Source organism: Lissotriton vulgaris, chromosome 3_1 (genome assembly GCF_964263255.1).
Source record: "Lissotriton vulgaris chromosome 3_1, aLisVul1.2, whole genome shotgun sequence".
Classification (NCBI taxonomy): domain Eukaryota; kingdom Metazoa; phylum Chordata; class Amphibia; order Caudata; family Salamandridae; genus Lissotriton; species Lissotriton vulgaris.
In genome coordinates, this window is record NC_141689.1 from 995,716,851 (window position 1) to 995,735,502 (window position 18,652).

General features: G+C 36.5%; 1 protein-coding gene across 1 annotated transcript; it reads right to left on the bottom strand.

Annotated features, from left to right (window-relative positions):
* Positions 1-2,402: 2,402 nt before the first annotated feature.
* Positions 2,403-13,586, bottom strand: LOC147727306 (uncharacterized). Its single transcript, XM_086963089.1, has 2 exons — positions 13,482-13,586; positions 2,403-10,435 (listed from the first exon to the last, which is right to left on the bottom strand). The coding sequence occupies exon 2, from the start codon at positions 10,394-10,396 to the stop codon at positions 3,938-3,940; it is 6,459 nt and encodes a 2,152-aa protein (XP_086819215.1). The 5' UTR covers positions 10,397-10,435; positions 13,482-13,586; the 3' UTR covers positions 2,403-3,937.
* Positions 13,587-18,652: the final 5,066 nt, after the last annotated feature.

The window sequence follows — 18,652 nt, forward strand, 5'->3', positions numbered from 1 at the left end:
CTTGCCCATGCTAATATGGATTAGGTCCCTTTTCCGCCTGGTCGGCAATCCGACTGGCGGGAGAGCTGCGGGCGATCTTTCCATCCACCGCTGGGCCCCTCACCATGCTAATATGGCGGGATCCAACAGGGGCATTTGGCGATTCGCCCAATATACTAATGACCCCCAAAGTGTATGTTTTATAATTGTATCTATCTATCTATCTATCTATCTATCTATCTATCTATCTATCTATCTATCTATCTATCTATCTATCTATCTATCTATCTATCTATCTATCTATATATATATTCACTGAAAAAACCATAGGTTTCACACCAGTTATAGTTAGGAATTAGCATTTAAAAAACCTATTAAATTCACTGAAAAAACCATAGGTTTCACACCAGTTATAGTTAGCTGGAAATTTTACTGATATAAAACCATTGAAATTCCCACGTTATAGTTAGTCGGACTCACTATAACTTGCGCGTGCAATGCACTGCTGATGACATCACATATTACATCACTCATGACATGGTCAGTGACATCACTCATGACACCATCCTTGTGACATAGTGACAGACCTCCTTTCACTATAATGTAACCCTTGAGACACATATTCAAAAATAGAAACTGAAATTTTTTAAAAAATGGAGATACCTATATCAGTTACAACAAGCAATTCAGTAATTCCACTATCTATATACACATCCACTCATTCACCAACAGTTCTATATAGTCACTCATACATATACTCACTCATCATATGAAGTGATACACCTATACATCCTGTTACACACCGACATTCATCCAAAAGTTACTCACACACATATTCACACGTGCAAATAAACTATTGGACATCCATTTATTTGAATATAGAGTTATACACACACTTCCACCTTACTTCTATTTAAAATTACACATATTTATTCTCTTAAACAATCACTTATAGAAACACATACTTATTTAAACAGGAACTCTTACAATCTCTTACTCTCACATATACTCACTTATATACATCAATATTCATATATACTAGATTAAAACATATGTAGTTACTGATAAAGACACTAGTGAGACAGTCATTCACTCACTAACAAACACATATAGACACTCATCCACCCATACAGTCCTGTACATATGTTGTCTTCAAAACACATACAAACAAAGAGTCAGTCACTCATGCATCTATGTGCTAAGTAATACCCCCACCAAACCATATAGACACTCATACTGATACTAATAAAAATATCTAATAACCCATATACATACACATGAGTGGATGTGTATTAGATGGTGGTATTACTGAATTGGTTGTTGTAACTGGTATGGGTATATCCACTTTTTTGAAAATATTAGTTTCTATTTTTGAATATGTGTTTCATGGGTTACATTACACTGAAAGGAGGTCTGTCACTGTGTCACAAGGATGGTGTCATCAGTGATGTCATGAGTGATGTCACTGACCATGTCATGAGTGATGTAATATGTGATGTCATCAGCAGTGCATTGCACGCGCAAGTTATAGTGAGTCCGACTAACTATAACGTGGGAATTTCAATGGTTTTATATCAGTAAAATTTCCAGCTAACTATAACTGGTGTGAAACCTATGGTTTTTTCAGTGAATTTAATAGGTTTTTTAAATGCTAATTCCTAACTATAACTGGTGTGAAACCTATGGTTTTTTCAGTGAATTTCATAGGTTTTTTAAATGCTAATTCCTAACTATAACTGGTGTGAAACCTATGGTTTTTTCAGTGAATTTCATAGGTTTTTTTAATGCTAATTCCTAACTTTTTATACAGACTCATACCTATGTGTTTTTTAGTGAATTGCTAAAGTATGTTTTTGTAAAAATGAACACTATAATGTATATTGAGATAATATTTTTAATTTAAAATATTTTTTTTTATATTTCGCTTTCGGTGCGCGCACCGGTGCGCGTACCGTCAGCGCACTAACAAAAAAAAAGAAAAAAAAATGAAGGAGGGACTGTGTAATAGATAGTAAGACAGATAAAAAGTGTAAAAGGAAGTAACTGAGAAAAGAAAAATGAATAAGGGAGCAAAAGAAAGAAGAAATAGGAAGAAGACTAAAGCAGAGGTTAAGGGAGATTGTAAATGGATGTTGAAAGTAAAAAGAAGGACAGTTAAGTATGGGAATGTCAGGTAGTGACGGAATCAGAGGAAAAGAATAGCAGTGATTGAGGGAAAGTAAATATCAGTGAATATAAGTAAAAAGGGGTGAAAGAGGGTACATGTAAGTGAATAAGGGTAACACATGGGGAGTAATAGAGACAAACAAGAGAGAGAGTAAAAGAAGGACTGTCACAAAGGGACTAAGTGAACCAGTAAAAAAGGTAAGTGAAGGAGTGTGCATAGGCAGAAGTACTGAAAGAAATTGAATGTGGTCGGAAGTAAACATGGAACAAAAGAATAAGTGAGGGAAGCAAAGTAAGGAAATAGGGGTGCGGTAGGGTGACAGAAAAATAGTGAAAATAAAACAAAAGGTGATAACAAAAAAGATTTTGTAAACACACTTACCATATAATCAATGCAAACTTGTATCTATGAAAGATAAAAGAAAAAACACGTTATAATTTCTTAAAAATATATAATAAAATAGAAACAACAGTTCATGAGGTTTAAAAATCTACAAAAGTTTACTAAGAAATGATGCAATAGTGAAGGATACAAAAACAGAAAGAAAGTAATGTAGAAAGAGAAAAAAAAAGGAAAAAGAAATAGAAAGAGAACAAATTCCTAAAGGTAAATAAGATACTAAAAGAATGTAAGATATCAAATCAAAATCAGTAAAGATAAGAAAATAAAAGAAAAATGAGTGAAAAGGAGAGAAGTCTGATTGAGAAACTATAAATAAAAAAGAGGAATAGAAGATGATTGAGAGTGAGTGAAGTAAAGTAACAGAGTGAAGGGATGAAAGGAATGAAGTTAGTATAGAACGATGGATAAAACAGGAGTGAGAGAGTAAGTACACAGAAAGACAAAAGGAAGAACTAAGTGAACTACAGTACAATGGATGCGAAAGAAAAAAAAAGGAGAAAAAGAAAGAGAGGGTTAGGAAACTAAAGCAGTGGTACTGTGAGAATATGAAAAAGATAAAAAGTGGTGGAAGGAACAGAGGAAATGCAGACAGTTCCTATTAGATTAAGAAGTTGTGAATGAAGTGCACTAAAGAAACAGCGATGAAAAAAGAGTGTAAATTAGTAAAGAGAGGTAAATAAGGGTGAAAAAGAAAATGAGTATAAGACAATGTGAACACAATATAAATTACACAATGCAAACTACACAATAACTTCTACAATATGTTACATTATTTATTTTTGCTGTTCTCAGAATATATTGAATTTCACTTAAATTAGTGAGATCAAAGTCTTCATCATATAACAGCGGGAAAAAAAAAACACAATCTAAAAGATTGTGTTTAAAAAAACCCATTCAAACATACATCTCATATAAGTACACTAATCTTTGATTCACTTACTTTTCCGTGAGACCAAATTGCAGATAGTGAAGGTCCTTTTGGTGGAAAAAAGTCTGCTGTGCTCTATAACTTCCATTTCATCGACTTCCTATGAAAAAAGATCTAACAACATCATATGTTACACTTTCCTCACGGCCAATTTGTGTCAGATATATCAGTATTTTTTACTTTGAGATCCACTTAAAGTATCTACATGAGATTGCAGATAGTGAAGGTCCTTTTGGTGAAAAAAAGTCTGCTGTGCTCTATAACTTCGATTTCATCAACTTCTAACAACATCATATCTTACATTTTCCTCACGGCCAATTTGTGTCAGATATATCAGTATTTTTTACTTTGAGATCCACTTAAAGTATCTACATGAGATAAATAATTTCAAATATTAGATTAACTAACTAACTAACTAACTTTTATTAACTATTCCCGTCTTCAAAGGCCAATTCCCTTTACTAAAACTTTGGTTTTAAAAACACTAGATAAGAATTTGTAGAGTCATAAGGCAAACGTTGTTTATAAGTTAAATGAGAATCATTGCAGTAACTCCATCCATTTTCAGATTTTAAGTAGCATGTATAATGTCCTGAGGTGGTCGAAGATCCATCATGATAAATAATAGCTTCAGTTGTAAAGGTCCTTCCAGAAATTGATAACTGAGAAGCCACAAAATTTTTGATAGAAGTTGTCAATTTAGTTCCATCAGGTCTACATCGTTGGAAAACTAAAATAATATACTGCCCATACCTTTGTATAAATAATGTGGACAGCATTGTACAGTTACATTGGGTACACACCATATTATGATCTGCTGCTTTAACTAGATTTTTAAAAGACACTGATTTACAGTCTGGTAAAGTCAAATATATAAATCTTTCAGTGTCTATTGTAGTAGTACTTGATAAACTACAATTGTGGCAGTCATGCTGCCATTGATAAGAAAGACTGAAAAGATTATCTACATCTACACCTTCATCTTCCAAAACACCAAACATATACATTAAAAATTCCTGACAATCCTGCTGAATGTTCTGTGAAAATTTATCTTGACCAGAACACAAATCTAAAATATTTCGAATTTCTGTTACACTTTCTATTTGTGCTGTAACACTGCTACATTTCTGAAACACAGAATTCAATAAACCACACAATCTTTGATCCCGATTTTCAACAATCTGTTCTTGTAAACTTTTAAGAAAAAAAACAACATTAACCACTACATTAGCATAGCAGTTGACACCAGAACTGTTTTCAAACTGAAATCCAACAACATTTTCTCCACAATTCTTTTTCTTCCTGTTTTCAATTACAGTTTTCTCTACTTTTTGTCTTTTTGCAACTACCTCACTACAATTATCCTCATTTCTTCTTTTTCGGCCTACCACACGTTTTTCAAACAGAGGATATTGAGGCAAATGTGGAGCATACTCTCTTCTTAACCTATTGTATTCTTTAACACAATCTAGATCGGCAGAAATCTTTGTCTCATCACACGCAATCAAGTACAATCCTGATAAAGTTCTGACTCGAGATAATGCCACATATGCCATACCCTCTTTAAACACAGATCTTCCAATGTTCACCAATGCACTATCTACACTTAAACCTTGAGATTTATGAATTGTCACTGCATACGCCAAACAAACAGGAAACTGTTTTCGGCGAACATATAAGTCTTTTACAAGTAAAAATCTAGCAGAACAACGACTTATTTGTTGTACTTGTTCAATGCCATCAAATTTTATTTTTAAAAATTCAATTCCATCTCTATTTCTGTAATTCACAAAATCAACAACATAACCCATTGCTCCATTTACCAGACCGCTTTCAACATTTAAATTCCTTCTCAAAATGATACGACAATTTAAACACACATTCAGAGTCTTTTCAAAACCAGCTGTTTTTGAAATACTTTTCTCCAATGAATGCAATTTAGTTTTCAAATTTTCTGACAAAACAATTGTTGCACCCATATGCTCTATTTTATCTATTGCTTCCAGTTTCACAATCTCTTCATTTTCTAAGTCTAACATTTTTTGATTGAAGATGGAACATTCTTGCAGAGTTGGCATCAAACATATCCCAGATTTCTTCTCAGTCATTTTTTTAAAAATATTCTCTGGAAGAATGTTTTCATTTGCATACAAATTTGAAATTAATCGACTATGCAAAGCTTTTTTCCCTTTCTCAGTCATTTTTCCAATTCTTACATCTTGTAGAATATTTTTATAATCTTCATCCTTGGCCTGTCGCATATTTTGAAGCAGTTCAGCATATTTAAAATTTAGCCATATATTAACATTTCCAATGCTTCCAAGGGACTTCCTGGTATCTTCATGCGTGAGCATTTTAAACACTGGTTGTCCTTTTACTGGAGTCAACTGCAATAGATCTCCAAAAACAATAATGTGTTTTCCTCCAAATAACACATCATAGTCTGTTTTAAGAATTTCTTGCATTCTCAAATGCACAAAAGCAAGCATTAGATTTGAGACCATGCTTACTTCATCTATGATAAGAAGTTTCATTTTCTTCAAGACTCTTGAAACTTCAGAACACGCATCTCCAGATAGCTTGTTGTAATGCAATTTATTATCATGTTCAACTGGCAGCATCAATAAACGATGTAGAGTAATCCCTTTAATGTTATGTGCTGCCAGACCAGTTGGAGCAGTTACAACACAAGACAGTGGTGAATCAGTCCTTTTCTGCAGATAACTTGCAACGGCTTTAATTAGAAAACTTTTTCCTGTCCCCGCTTCTCCACTTACATACAGTCGGACAGGGTCAAATAATATACATGAGCACTCTTTTTTCTCATGTCTGAATCCATGTTCAATCTGCTCTGTGACTTCATCATATATCTTTTTCTGCTCAATGTTTAGTTGCGTTACCAAATCTTCTAAGTTAACTCCATCCTCTTGAGCTTGTTCCATAGCTCTTTCCACCTCATCCATGGCAGTGGCAGCTTCATTTTGGATAATTGGTCCTCCTAGTGGATCCTGGCTCAATGAAGTAGAACTCTGACTATCTTGAGAACTGTTTCTAGCTATCTCTTCAGCAATTGTGGTTTCTTGCTCCATTTCTTCATTCAACATTTGCAGATAATTTAGAAAAATAGGACATTCTATGGTATCCTTAGTTGCATTAAAAGAGTCTTCATAACAGAGAAAATCTCCAAGTAGTTCCTCTTCTGTACGCCATGGCTTAAAGAGTTGCAAAAGAGCTAAATAGTAAAATTCTCTTTTGTCTGGAACTTCACAACTCAATTTTCGATGATTAATCAAATGGCCTTTTTTCTGCTTCACTAGACATCCTTCATAGCCAATGAGTGCATATTTTCCATTATTGATATCTTCTGTGATGTTCCTCTTATAACTGTAGTTTTGAAGAACTTCATACAAACATGTGTTCTCAAGGTGAGTACTTCTATTTGGATAGTATGTATCCAACATATTTGTCTTCAAAATATCTGTACTGTTTGGTTCTTTTTCCGCCAAATATTCAATTTCTTGTACAGATTTCAAAACTCGGTTTCGTGTTGCAGCAAGACCAAGACTCACCCAAATGATTGTTCTTGATTTGGCATAGAGACTTGCTGATGATAACCGATCAGAACATTCATATGCTCCAATTTCTCGATGCGACAACATCTTCAGACTGAAACTGTATAATTTCTTGCTTAGACTCTTTTCATGTGAAATGTCCTCCCACATTTCCTTCAGTTCTGTCTTTTCTTTTTTGGTGATGTAAGATGTCACATATCGAGCCACAGCAATAGAGTTGTCAGCAACGAACTGAATATCCATGTTAGCATTCCACATGGACAAAATCACTGGGTTGTAATCGTTGATGTACTTAGATTCTTCATTTCTTTTCAAATTATATGTGTTTTTGGGAGATTTTCTCGTCACAGTATGTCGTAGAGATGACATCAAATTATTTACTCTTCCTTTAGAAATCACTGGTCGAGGAAATGCAAAACGACATTTCGTGTAGTACTTTTCCTTGTTTTTAAATTTTCGACGACAGTACTTTCCACAACGATGAGATTGAAAACGTAAAACTTGTTGCCTTAAATTGTTTTCTTCAGTAGATTTTGGAACAGCACATGTTGAATACTCTTCAATGAAACTCATCACTGTTTCATCTGAATCTGATCCAAATTTGGGTGCATCTTTAATCCACAACAACATATGTATATGAGGAGCACCTCTCGCTTGATATTCCTTCCTCCAAAAGAAATCCAAAACCTCTCCAAGGGGAGGATTTTTTTTGTTGGTAATAAAAGACATCATAGCTTCAAATCTATGATTAAAATATCTGCAAACATTCACTGGATCTAAAGAACACAGTTCTCCTGGTGTTTTCAATTCTATATTTGGTATGTTTTCATTTGCCTCTCGTAGAAATTGAAGTAAATCGTCCCAGGCATACTCAGCACAGCTAAGAGTGAGGAACCATGTAGGAGTTCCTAAGTTTCTTAGCATACATTTCAATTCTCCATGACGACGAAACCAATACTCGTTGGTTCCACGTTGACATGCCATGAGATTGATTAGCTGAGATTCCAAAATACTGTCTTGCAGATTAACTTTCTCCATAAAGTCCCTTGCACATACATTTTGCAAATGAGGTCCACTTTTTAATATATGATTAACTGCATAAGAAAGCCCAGACAAATCACTTTCAAACAGTAGATGAAATAAATATGGAATGCATTGACGAAACCTTGGATCTTCTGCATATAATCTTAGAGTCCGGTATTCAGCTGCAGGAATTTGAACTGGTCGATCATCATATCGTCCACCACAACCTGTTGGAAATAATTGTGGAAAACAACGAGCTTCCAAACTTTCTTCCCATACACTAATGGGACTTCCTTTTGCTGCCTTCATTTGAAACAAGTCAATTGCATTTCCCATTACTTCTTTGGAATGCAAAGGATGAACAGTATAATGTTCATATATTTCTTCAGTTCTAGACACATCAACTTTTTCAATTTGACCAACTGAAGAATCACTATCTTCTTCTGTAGCTGTTTCCTCTACTCCAACACTTACATGTTTGTAGTACTCATTGTTTTTAACTAAATACAACGTTGCCTTCTTGACTTTTTTAACATCCACTAAATCTTGCCAAATTTTCTTACTCTTTGTTGGAACCCCATTAACTAGAATAACTAAAGGATCTTCTTCTACTCTTTCTACACCAATTGTATTAATATTTTTCTTTACATCTAGAGGCAAATAAACAACTCTTCCCTTTAATCCTCTCAGTAAATCTGATGGAGGCAATTTCCCTGTCTTAGGCTCCATGCGAACAATAGCCTGAAAAGGATGGACACATTGAATCAAAATAGATTCATAAGTATTTAGATCCATCAATTCAGAAGGAATATCTATCAACTGAAGATTATTATAAACTGCTCTTGCAGGCATTCTATTTTCATTTAATTTTTTCAAACAATAAGTGCAAATACGCTGATCCAAACTCAAATCAAAAGAATTCTCCACCAACAAATAACTTACAAAATCCTCCCATTCACTATTATTTTCCAATTCACTTTTTGCATATAAATCAACTAACCTAGTCTGAATTTTATAATGAGTCCGTCGACAACACACACAAGTTACATTAGGCCTCTCACTTGATTTCACCTTAAACTTGATAATTTCCTCATCAAACTTTTCAATACTTGAAATTTGTCCATTATCTTCTGCATTACCATCCATTACTATATCTATTTCTACACTGTCCTCTTTGTTCCCAAAATAACAAAACTCAATTTCTTCACAAATAGTCTTCACATCCACTTCAGATCCATGCAAAAGAGCACTATTTAACTGTTTAAGCTTAAGTGCAGGACTTTTTGCATAATACAACTTCCTCACTAATTTCCTTACGTTATTATGATGCACTGCTAACATCCTAAAATGATGAAAAACACTCCGACAAACTTTTCTAGAAAGACATGCTAGTGAATGCCCTTGCAAACCTGTGCTTTCTCTCACTCTGCAAGGATCTAACTCTTGCAGGATCTTCATTTTTTGTTTGAGACTTTTTTTACTATATGTACGTAAGAAATTTCGAAGCAAATCAATTGATTCCTGTCGCACACTACAAATACTACTGCATTTCCATGTGTACACTGGACCCTTAGTACGTCTCCCTAAAACTTCATCAGCTAAGACCTCTTCTGCATCTCTAGATACAAGTTTCTCTTTTTCCATCACACAACTATCTTTCACCTCATATGCACGACCACTGGTGTCAACTGCATGCACCAAATCATTTTCCTGAAAGTAACTCTCCTCATTAAAAAAAGGCTCAGAACTTGAACTATGCATCCATTCACCAGAAAATACTTCACAAAAATTACTCCGATTAATAATTCTTTTCCATCTACTGTTCGATTTGAAAACATCCATTGCCTTATTAAGTATCCTAATTCTATTGATTATTAAAATAAATAATTTTTTCTTAACTTCAAAAGCCTGATCAACAATCTTTTCTACACTTTTCTTTTTCTTGTAAAAAGCAGCTTTTAGTTTACTTTTCTTTTCATTTTTTAGCAAATTTAAAACTACCCTATTGCGAAACATTCGCCTACGAATGTCCCTAAAAACATTTACCCTTCTATTGCTAACCATTCTCTTCTCTCCTGGTCCAATGGAAACATTTTTTGTGGGCTTCTCTTTCCTTTTTAGATTTGTTGACTTTTTCTGTATATTCACATTAGCAATTTCATTTTTTTTCCTACGACATATGTTGCGAAGAAAAGACTTAATTGGCTTACCAGAAGCTTTTCTGGTGTTTTTTGAAGTAGTTGTTGAAGAGGATTCCATAAACTCTGTTGTTGATGTTCTCCTTTTCCGTATGGTATTTTTGATATTTCTTTGCCTTGAAGGCATTTTTGCTTCCTTTTCAGAAGTTGATTTGAATCTGTTGTTCTGTTAAAAAAACACATGAAAGACCACTATTAGCAAACAACAAAGTAATGTTAAAAAGCAAACAATATAAACAATAAATTGCAACATATTTAAGTTTATACAATAGCAACTCATGGCTTTATTTTTAAAGGCCTTGCGCCACCAGTGCGTCACTTATTACCCATGTTTAAAGTCAAGCATCAGCTGCACATGGCATTCATAAATAAGGGCCAAATGCAAATACCAATCAATTGCACCCAAAAATCGATTTTTCAATAACATGTAAGAAACACTGCGCAAAACCTAAGTACAACCACTCAATATCATCAAACAAAGTCAGGGTCTGATTTATAAAGGCCTTGCGCCACCAGTGCGTCACTTATTACCCATGTTTAAAGTTTTGCATCGGCTGCACATGGCAATCATAAATAAGGGCCAAATACATATACCAATCAATTGCACCCAAAAATCGATTTTTGAATAACATGTAAGAAACACTGTGCAGAACCTATGTACAACCAATCAATATCATCAAACAAAGTCAGGGCCTTATTTATGAAAGCCTTGCGCCACCAGTGTGTCACTTATTACCCATGTTTAAAGTCATGCATCAGTTGCACATGGCAATCATAAATAAGGGCCAAATACATATACCAATCAATTGCACCCAAAAATCGATTTTTCAATAACATGTAAGGAACACTGCACAGAACCTAAGTACAACCAATCAATATCATCAAACAAAGTCAGGGCCTTATTTATGAAAGCCTTGCGCCACCAGTGCGTCACTTATTACCCATGTTTAAAGTCATGCATCAGCTGCACATGGCAATCATAAATAAGGGCCAAATACATATACCAATCAATTGCACCCAAAAATCGATTTTTCAATAACATGCAAGAAACACGGCGCAGAACCTATGTACAACCACTCAATATCATCAAACAAAGTCAGGCCTTATTTATGAAAGCCTTGCGCCACCAGTGCGTCACTTATTACCCATGTTTAAAGTCATGCATCAGTTGCACATGGCAATCATAAATAAGGGCCAAATACATATACCAATCAATTGCACCCAAAAATCGATTTTTGAATAACATGTAAGGAACACTGCACAGAACCTAAGTACAACCACTCAATATCATCAAACAAAGTCAGGCCTTATTTATGAAAGCCTTGCGCCACCAGTGCGTCACGTATTACCCATGTTTAAAGTCATGCATCAGCTGCACATGGCAATCATAAATTAGGGCAAAATACATATACCAATCAATTGCACCCAAAAATCGATTTTTGAATAACATGTAAGGAACACTGCACAGAACCTAAGTACAACCACTCAATATCATCAAACAAAGTCAGGCCTTATTTATGAAAGCCTTGCGCCACCAGTGCGTCACTTATTACCCATGTTTAAAGTCATGCATCAGTTGCACATGGCAATCATAAATAAGGGCCAAATACATATACCAATCAATTGCACCCAAAAATCGATTTTTGAATAACATGTAAGAAACACTGCGCAAAACCTAAGTACAACCACTCAATATCATCAAACAAAGTCAGGGCCTTATTTATGAAAGCCTTGCGCCACCAGTGCGTCACTTATTACCCATGTTTAAAATCATGCATCAGTTTCACATGGCAATCATAAATAAGGGCCAAATACATATACCAATCAATTGCACCCAAAAATCGATTTTTGAATAACATGTAAGGAACACTGCACAGAACCTAAGTACAACCACTCAATATCATCAAACAAAGTCAGGCCTTATTTATGAAAGCCTTGCGCCACCAGTGCGTCACTTATTACCCATGTTTAAAGTCATGCATCAGTTGCACATGGCAATCATAAATAAGGGCCAAATACATATACCAATCAATTGCACCCAAAAATCGATTTTTGAATAACATGTAAGGAACACTGCACAGAACCTATGTACAACCAATCAATATCATCAAACAAAGTCAGAGCCTTATTTATGAAAGCCTTGCGCCACCAGTGCGTCACTTATTACCCATGTTTAAAGTCATGCATCAGCTGCACATGGCAATCATAAATAAGGGCCAAATACATATACCAATCAATTGCACCCAAAAATCGATTTTTGAATAACATGTAAGGAACACTGCACAGAACCTAAGTACAACCACTCAATATCATCAAACAAAGTCAGGCCTTATTTATGAAAGCCTTGCGCCACCAGTGCGTCACTTATTACCCATGTTTAAAGTCATGCATCAGTTGCACATGGCAATCATAAATTAGGGCAAAATACATATACTAATCAATTGCACCCAAAAATCGATTTTTCAATAACATGTAAGAAACACGGCGCAGAACCTAAGTACAACCAATCAATATCATCAAACAAAGTCAGGGCCTTATTTATGAAAGCCTTGCGCCACCAGTGCGTCACTTATTACCCATGTTTAAAGTCATGCATCAGCTGCACATGGCATTCATAAATAAGGGCCAAATACATATACCAATCAATTGCACCCAAAAATCGATTTTTGAATAACATGTAAGGAACACTGCACAGAACCTAAGTACAACCACTCAATATCATCAAACAAAGTCAGGGCCTTATTTATGAAAGCCTTGCGCCACCAGTGCGTCACTTATTACCCATGTTTAAAGTCATGCATCAGCTGCACATGGCATTCATAAATAAGGGCCAAATACATATACCAATCAATTGCACCCAAAAATCGATTTTTCAATAACATGTAAGAAACACTGCACAGAACCTAACTACAACCACTCAATATCATCAAACAAAGTCAGGGCCTCATTTATAAAAGCCTGGCGCCACCAGTGCATCACTTATTACCCATGTTTAAAGTCATGCATCAACTGCACATGGCAATCATAAAAAAGGCCAAATAAAAATACCATTCATTTGCACCCAAAATCGATTTTTAAATAACATGTAAAAAACACTGCGCAGGACTTATATACTAACATACAATTTCACTTCTAAAACATAACTATCTGCTTCCAAATATTCTCCATAGAGAAAATAAATCTCTATCTAAATTAAATGAATCATTACTTACCTTTAGAAATGCTTTTGGAGATTGAAAACAGTGTCAGACACACACACCAATTTTTCTTTAGCAGAGGAGAAGGTGTGCTCTCAATACACTGAAACCAAGACTGGCATAGAAAATCTCTATCTTTGTACACATATGCCTTAATTCAACCAATGAAAACTCTTCCCTCACTATTTTCAAACCAACACCCATCCCCCTCTCAAACCTTTCTATCTGTTACCATAGCAACTCCCTCCTAACTGAACTGTAAGGTTCAAAAGTTTATCTTACAATGTTGCAAATTAACTCAGCAAGGATGTTTGACCTGTCAATACAGCAGCCTATACAGGGTATTTTTGCTTTTGGTGACTTTTTTTAAACCATTCAAATTGCTTCTTTCACACAACATAACCATACACCCTAACTTTCAGTTTTCAACTATCTGAATCCACCAATCATTGCTAGTGATTCAAGAGCACAGAAACTCCACAATTATTTTTTTGTGAACTCCTACTGTTCCAACTGCCATTTCATTCCCACACTTCATCTGACTGGACCAGAACCTTCTCACATCATGTACTCTGTCTGGGTTATTGGACATAGCTACATCCACTGGGCTCAAAGGTATGCAGCTAGCAGAAATTTTCATAACCTTGATTTATCAAATGTGGAAATCAAGTGGATTGGCCACAGAGGATTAAAATGTCACCAATTGATACCATTGGTGAAAACCTTTTTGCATCTGCCAGAACCTGACCTTATAATTGTGCACTGTGGTGGAAACGATCTAGGCACATTAACTGGGGTAGGTCTGGAAATGCTATTAAAGGACACCTTTCATCAATTGATGATACTTTTTCCCCACACTGCCTTGGTATATTCCAATATATGCCAAAGACAGAAATGGAACTGGTCCAACCAATTTGGTCCACAATTTGAGAAAGCACGGAAACATGTAAATAAATCTGTTTCTGCTTACATGAGAGACTATGGAATGGGTTCATTATACAATAATAACTTGCGTTACAACATGCAAGACATCTACAGAGGAGATGGAGTGCACTTCTCAGATGAGGGGAATAGAATATTCCTCCTGAATTTAAGAATGTGTATTGGAACCTACTTGTAGGTACCTAAATCAACCACAGAACCCAAAAGCTCTTTTCAGAGCTACCCTAACTCTGATCATTCAAAGCGTTTATTTTTTTCTAACTTTTTTCACTATTTTTCACCAAAGTACGCTTTCCGGTACGCTTACAGGTGCGCGCACCAGGCGCTACCCCCGCGAAAAATTAAAGAATTTTTTTTTTTTTCACGTTTATGAGCCTCCTAAGCCCCCCTCAGAAAACCTAGAGGGTCAAGAAGTCTCTACAGTTCCCCCTTCTATCCATTCCGAACATTGTTTACCCTCCATCTTGTGTCTCGATTGTTCCGAAACACAAAATGGAGGACTCCCGTAACGCTGCCAGTGCGCGTACAGGAGCGCGCACCAGTAAGCGCTCGTTAAAAAAAGGTGGGAAAGTAATTTACGGAAAACCCAATGGAGACACTTTCATCAAATATAGAATACGCCCTACTACATAGCAGTCCCTACCATTTGCCCAAATTTGGTGAAATTCCATTGAGACATTTAGGCTACAGGCCTGTCTAAATATCCTGAGGTAAATTACATGACAAAAACACACTTGTAATGTTAGAATTTACAACCAATTAAAAAGTATCTCTCATTTTCTACGATTATTTCCTGACGTTTGATTGGTTAAGTACAACAATATATATAAAAGAAGAGAGGGAAACACAGCCATTTTGACTACTGCTTCCTGAAGTACACTTGAAAACAAATTTCACTGACAACTTCAACTAATTTCTCTAAGGTAACTTCTAATTATGGAAGTATATTGTACACGTTAAGTTTATTTCTTAAAAAATATTCTGTTAGTGATATGCTATCCCTCTTTAATAGTTAGAGATAGAGATAGACTTCTCTGTAATAGTTATGGATTGAGTTAGGCTTCTCTGGTATACTAGCTCTACTAATATAGTTAATTTGTATGCAATTTTCAGAAAGAAAATGGAAGGAGAAAATAAGGCAAATGATACTTCTATCAAAGTAAAGGTGGAAAAACCAGAAGATGAAAAAAAAGAAGTTGATTTCATGGATGACTCTTTGGATGAACAGTTTATAGAATGTTTGGAAGAAATTGAATCATGTACATATAATTATGAGGAAATTCCGGACAATATTATGTTAGAAATTTTATTAAATTATGAAAAAGAATCAGAGGAATAAATTTATCTTTAATAATTTCAATTGTTTCAGACAATATTCTTTTTTATATGTAATTCATGAAGTATTACCAAAAATGTTTAAAATATAAAGTGAGACTTATAGTATACTGTTCAACTATTTTTCTGTTACATAGTAAGTTTACTCATAGTTACTACCTTTCTCCCACTATATTATCTCATATGAATATTTTACACCTCATTTTCATAAGTGAACAGGACAGACTACTCATGATCCCCTAGAAATTCTCAGGGAGTGCTTAAAAGATCTGTTTCTCCTTTCCAGACAGACTATATTATGAATTCCATATACCACAAAAAATACAATAACAACATGCAAGATGTCTACAAAGAAGATGGTGAACATTAAATTTAAGTCTCTTCATTAGTACCTACATGTAGGTACTTACATAAAATAAAAAAATAAAAAAAAAAACAATTCATAAACATACAATTTTTGAAGTGATTATTTTTCCATAGTACCCTCCTCGATACGCTCCCCGGTGCGCGCACCAGGCGCTTCCCCCGCGAAAATCGAAAAAAAAAAAAAAAATTTTGAGGCCCCGCGGGGCCCTTTAATGGCCCCCATATCAAACCTAGGGGGTCAGGGGGGGTCTACCCTGCCCCCTTATGGTCAATTCCACCCTTTGTTTTTGCCACCTCTTATGACTAGATTTTACCGATAGACAAGATGGCGGCCGCTCCGGACTGTTTAGAATGTTTACAGACAACTGAGAGCCAACCAGCTTTCTGCGCGCAAGTCGCGTGTCGCGCCGGGAGCGCTCACCGGTGCGCGCACCGGAGAGCGCCTATAGATATATATATTTTTTTGAACGTTAATTTCACAAAATCCACTGAAGCACATATCTTGAGACATAGCAAAGGCACATCGGGCTACCAGTCCCTACAATTTTGCCAAGTTTGGTGGAAATCCATTCAGCCGTTCGAGCTAAAAGTGAAATCGACCGCCCTATGGAAATTAACATGGGGAAAACGCGTTTTGGGACCCCCCTTTTATCTCGGCCCCCGCTTGACGAATCCCCCCCAAACTTTCAGGGAAGGACCGGACCGCCATGAGACCATTTTCCTGAAAATTTCAGGCAGATTCGTCAACCGGCGCCAAAGTTATTCAAAATAGAATGTTGAGATTTAACATTGAAAATTATCCTAACTATAACTACCTACTGGCGACCGCCAGTAGGTAATATATATATATATATATATATATATATATATATATATATATATATATTTATCTATCTATCTAGTTATAGTTAGGACCTAGTTTCCATAGGATATTTGTTTTTTGTCTTGTCAATATTTCTGGGGCAGTTTCACGAACCCTAACAACATTTTCGAAACTAATTTGGCACTCACTTCAGCTCCTGTCTTGAAAGTTTTTGGGTGATCTGTCAAAGAATAAAGGTGGGTCTCAAACACGTTTTTCCCATGCAGTTTCCTTTGGGGATTTTAGACCCAGTAACAGCCCAAATTGCTGAACAGAATTACACCAAATTTGCCATAAAGGTAGGTATTGGTCCAGGGAAGTGTCTTTTTCTGATTCAGTGTAAATCCATTCAGTAGTTTTGGAAATATTAAGGAAAATCGAAATTTGTATGTATATATATATATATATACAATACAATACAATATACAATCGCGCTTTGGGACCTCCACACCACAAGTAGTCCGGCTGTACTGGTCACCGCTTCATGTGGACTGTTGTTTTCCAGGGTACTGGGTTTGCCGTGAACTCACCTGCAGACACTGGGAAGGACGGAGGCGATATGGCAGATTAATCTGCCTGATGGGTAAAGCATTGCGCTTGGGCCCCCGCGGACAGAATTCCCATATGTTCTGAAGGTTGGTGTGCTGAGGATTTGGGAGGCTGAATGATGGCTTAAAGCAGGAAGATGCACTTTGAGCACGCGACTCCGACCTCGCACCCGGGATGCAGTAAGAACAATGCATCCTGGGACTTGGAGGCGCCATTGGTAAAAGGAGCGCCAGGAGGAATACAGGTGGCAACATCACCACCTGGGGCGGAGCAGCTCGAGATGCAGAGGAGGAGGCGGGATATTTAAATCCGTCATAGACAGCCCTCCCCTATGAACACATACGGCGCTGATGAGGCGGGAGCCGAAATGCATACGCCGGAAAGACATTTGTGTTGTACTCTCCTGCAATGCCAGCAGTAAAGCCTTCCAAACGAATCCTCTTGTGGGTCTCTGCCTTTTTGAAAGAAGAGGAGTATGGATATACACTTGCGCGAGTGACCAGAATCGCGCTTTGGGACCTCCACACCACAAGTAGTCCGGCTGTACTGGTCTCCGCTTCATGTGGACTGTTGTTTTCCAGGGTACTGGGTTTGCCGTGAACTCACCTGCAGACACTGGGAAGGACGGAGGCGATATGGCAGATTAATCTGCCTGATGGGTAAAGCATTGCGCTTGGGCCCCCGCGGATAGAATTCCCATATGTTCTGAAGGTTGATGTGCTGAGGATTTGGGAGGCTGAATGATGGCTTAAAGCAGGAAGATGCACTTTGAGCACGCGACTCCGACCTCGCACCCGGGATGCAGTAAGAACAATGCATCCTGGGACTTGGAGGCGCCATTCGTAAAAGGCGCGCCAGGAGGAATACAGGTGGCCATCATCACCACCTGGGGCGGAGCAGCTCGAGATGCAGAGGAGGAGGCGGGATATTTAAATCCGTCATAGACAGCCCTCCCCTATGAACACATACGGCGCTGATGAGGCGGGAGCCGACATGCATACGCCCAAAAGACATTTGTGTTGTACTCTCCTGCAATGCCAGCAGTAAAGCCTTCCAAATGAATCCTCTTGTGGGTCTCTGCCTTTTTGAAAGAAGAGGAGTATGGAGATATATACATATATATATATAGCAC